Source organism: Crocuta crocuta, unplaced genomic scaffold (genome assembly GCF_008692635.1).
Source record: "Crocuta crocuta isolate KB4526 unplaced genomic scaffold, BGI_CrCroc_1.0 scaffold467, whole genome shotgun sequence".
Lineage (NCBI taxonomy): Eukaryota > Metazoa > Chordata > Mammalia > Carnivora > Hyaenidae > Crocuta > Crocuta crocuta.
In genome coordinates, this window is record NW_027530632.1 from 1,021,758 (window position 1) to 1,024,054 (window position 2,297).

Below are 2,297 nucleotides of genomic sequence, written 5' to 3' on the forward strand. Positions count from 1 at the left end.
CCGGCTCTTCTTTTGCGCGCCCGTGCCATATAATCTCCGTTCCCGCAGCGGTGAGGGCTTCTCTCAATGTCTGACACTGCTTCAGAGTTCTCAGAAGACAATACCTATTGTGGGGGAAAAAGGATTTGTGACCAGCAACAGAACACTGGATAGTTCTAGCATTAAGAGATATACTACCGGAAGTACAGAAATGCCAAGAGACCTGGCTCTAATATCTAAGACTTTATCATTTTCTTGTGTCAATGTCTCAGATATTCTCTTATTTAAAAAAATAAGGCCAATGCTCAACAAGTCTGATGATGATAGTATTAGGTCATTTAAAGATGAAAAATGGATATCGGACTATCAAAATATAGTGACCTTAATATAAAAACCCTGACTCCTTGCTTGAACAGAAGTTGCTAATTTTGGCTCTCATTTGGGCAAGTCAATTAACCTCTTTGGGAGTCAATGTCCTCACCCTTGACCTGAGGGGTCTAAATTCCAGATATGAACTGCTCAGATTCTATTCAGGCAGGAAGGCACGTTATTTCTATCAGTACTACCTGGGACACTCCTAAACAGCATCGTCTGTACAGCTGCTTCTAAAACTTCTGGGTCTATACATAGAAAACCATTTACGGATTTAGTCACTACACGACACAAAATTGGTTTGTCTACAGTGCTAAAGAAAAAAAGACATTACTTGATTTTAACTTGAGGATAACATAGTGGAATCTTCCATGTATACTACCACAAGTGAACTTCTGTTGTACTTTATACCTTTTCTAAACTCATGATACTAACAATACAGTGATTTCTCGATCTGTGCTGATTTCCCTACGGTTTGCTGTCATTACTTGCAATTGTCTGCTAAGTTCTCCTACTCTCCTATGAAATAGAGGCGCAGGTTCTCCATTTGAAAGAGGTTGGACTAGAAGATCTCTAGGGAACTTTTCAGCTCTACAATTCAGAGATCATGAAAATGCCCTAAAGAAAAGGAAATGGGTTTAGCAACTGGGTATTGTTTGAAAGCAAAGTTCTTGCCTGTTTTATTCACTGTCTAGGACAGTGCCTGGCATATAGGAGGTGCTCAATAAATATCTCATTACTTAAGTGAAATTTAAAGTATGATAACAGCATATTTAATTTCTTTTAATTTCTATTTCCTTGCTATTTCCTAAGTTACAAGGTTAAAGCACTGTTATTTTATCAGAACCCATGTAAATTTAAACCAAGGTAAAAACGATGACTGAAAATACATGTAAACTTGTTAATTTTTAACAAATATAAAACAACAGCAACTTTACAGTTGTAAGGCAGACACTTTCAGTCTCATATTCAAAGAATTTCACTCTTAGTTTGGCTCCGGCAATTGTTGTGCTTAAATTATTTAGAAACCAAATAATGCTTCAGATTATGGGTGCAGGTCAAAGGTGGGACAGCTGTGCGTGGAAGGCGCGGGAAAGATGTGTCAGGGGAGGGAGCAGGTGAAAAGTCCCATCACGGCAAAAAAGAAAGGGAATATAATTGTAGACTCTTGCACGGTGCCTGCTCTTCCCTTTTTACCCCTTCCGTGTCACATACAATTCACCTCTGATGCCCCTGAGCTTACTGAGCAAGTTTTCCAAGGAGGGCTTCAGAGTAAGGTCTCTTTCACAGGAAGGAAAATAACACCTGAAACTTTGCAGACACCTTTAGAAGATTTGCAGACTCCACTATGCTCTTGTGTGAGAAAACAAACAAAAGTAGTAATACAGTAAAGTACATAAATAATAAAAAAGAAGAAACAGGAGGCACGGGATAGGTACTTCAGACGCGTTATACCATGTAGGCCTTTTAAACAATCCCATGCAAGAGGCACTATCACCTCCATCTTACGAACGAGCAAACTAGGGCTCAGAGAAGCTGGATTTGTCTAATGTCATAAAGCTAATTTTTAAATAGTTGGGCTAGGGGGTTGTAAAAACAAATTCTCAAGCCTCTGCTCACGACCTCACACCGTACTCTCTTCTTTCTGGTCTCTTTCCCTTTTTACCTGCCTGCACCACAACACCCGCCCCTAGCCCCCCATCTCGCCCCACTTCTCTTTTGAAGAGGATTCTTAAAAGCTCAGTTAACACAGTTAGCTTTTGTTTTTTCAAACACACAGCCCTGGTTGTGTGCAGTACTACTCCGTTCTACTCAGCAAATGAACTTTTATCTCCAATGCTATGGACCACTTTGGTAGATTGTAGTTTATAATTTATGGCTCATTGGGTAGTTCCATCCAGAAAAAGGCAATTAGTATATATTTTCTCCTGCAAACAAAGAAGGCT

The 2,297-nt window shown here is 39.6% G+C and overlaps 1 protein-coding gene across 1 annotated transcript in view; it reads right to left on the bottom strand.

Annotated features, from left to right (window-relative positions):
- KDM6A (lysine demethylase 6A) overlaps positions 1-2,297 on the bottom strand; it is a 134,659-nt gene that overhangs the window by 4,379 nt on the left and 127,983 nt on the right. Inside the window, 1 exon segment of the mRNA XM_077768522.1 lies at positions 6-104. Coding sequence (XP_077624648.1) covers positions 6-104 — 99 coding nt within the window.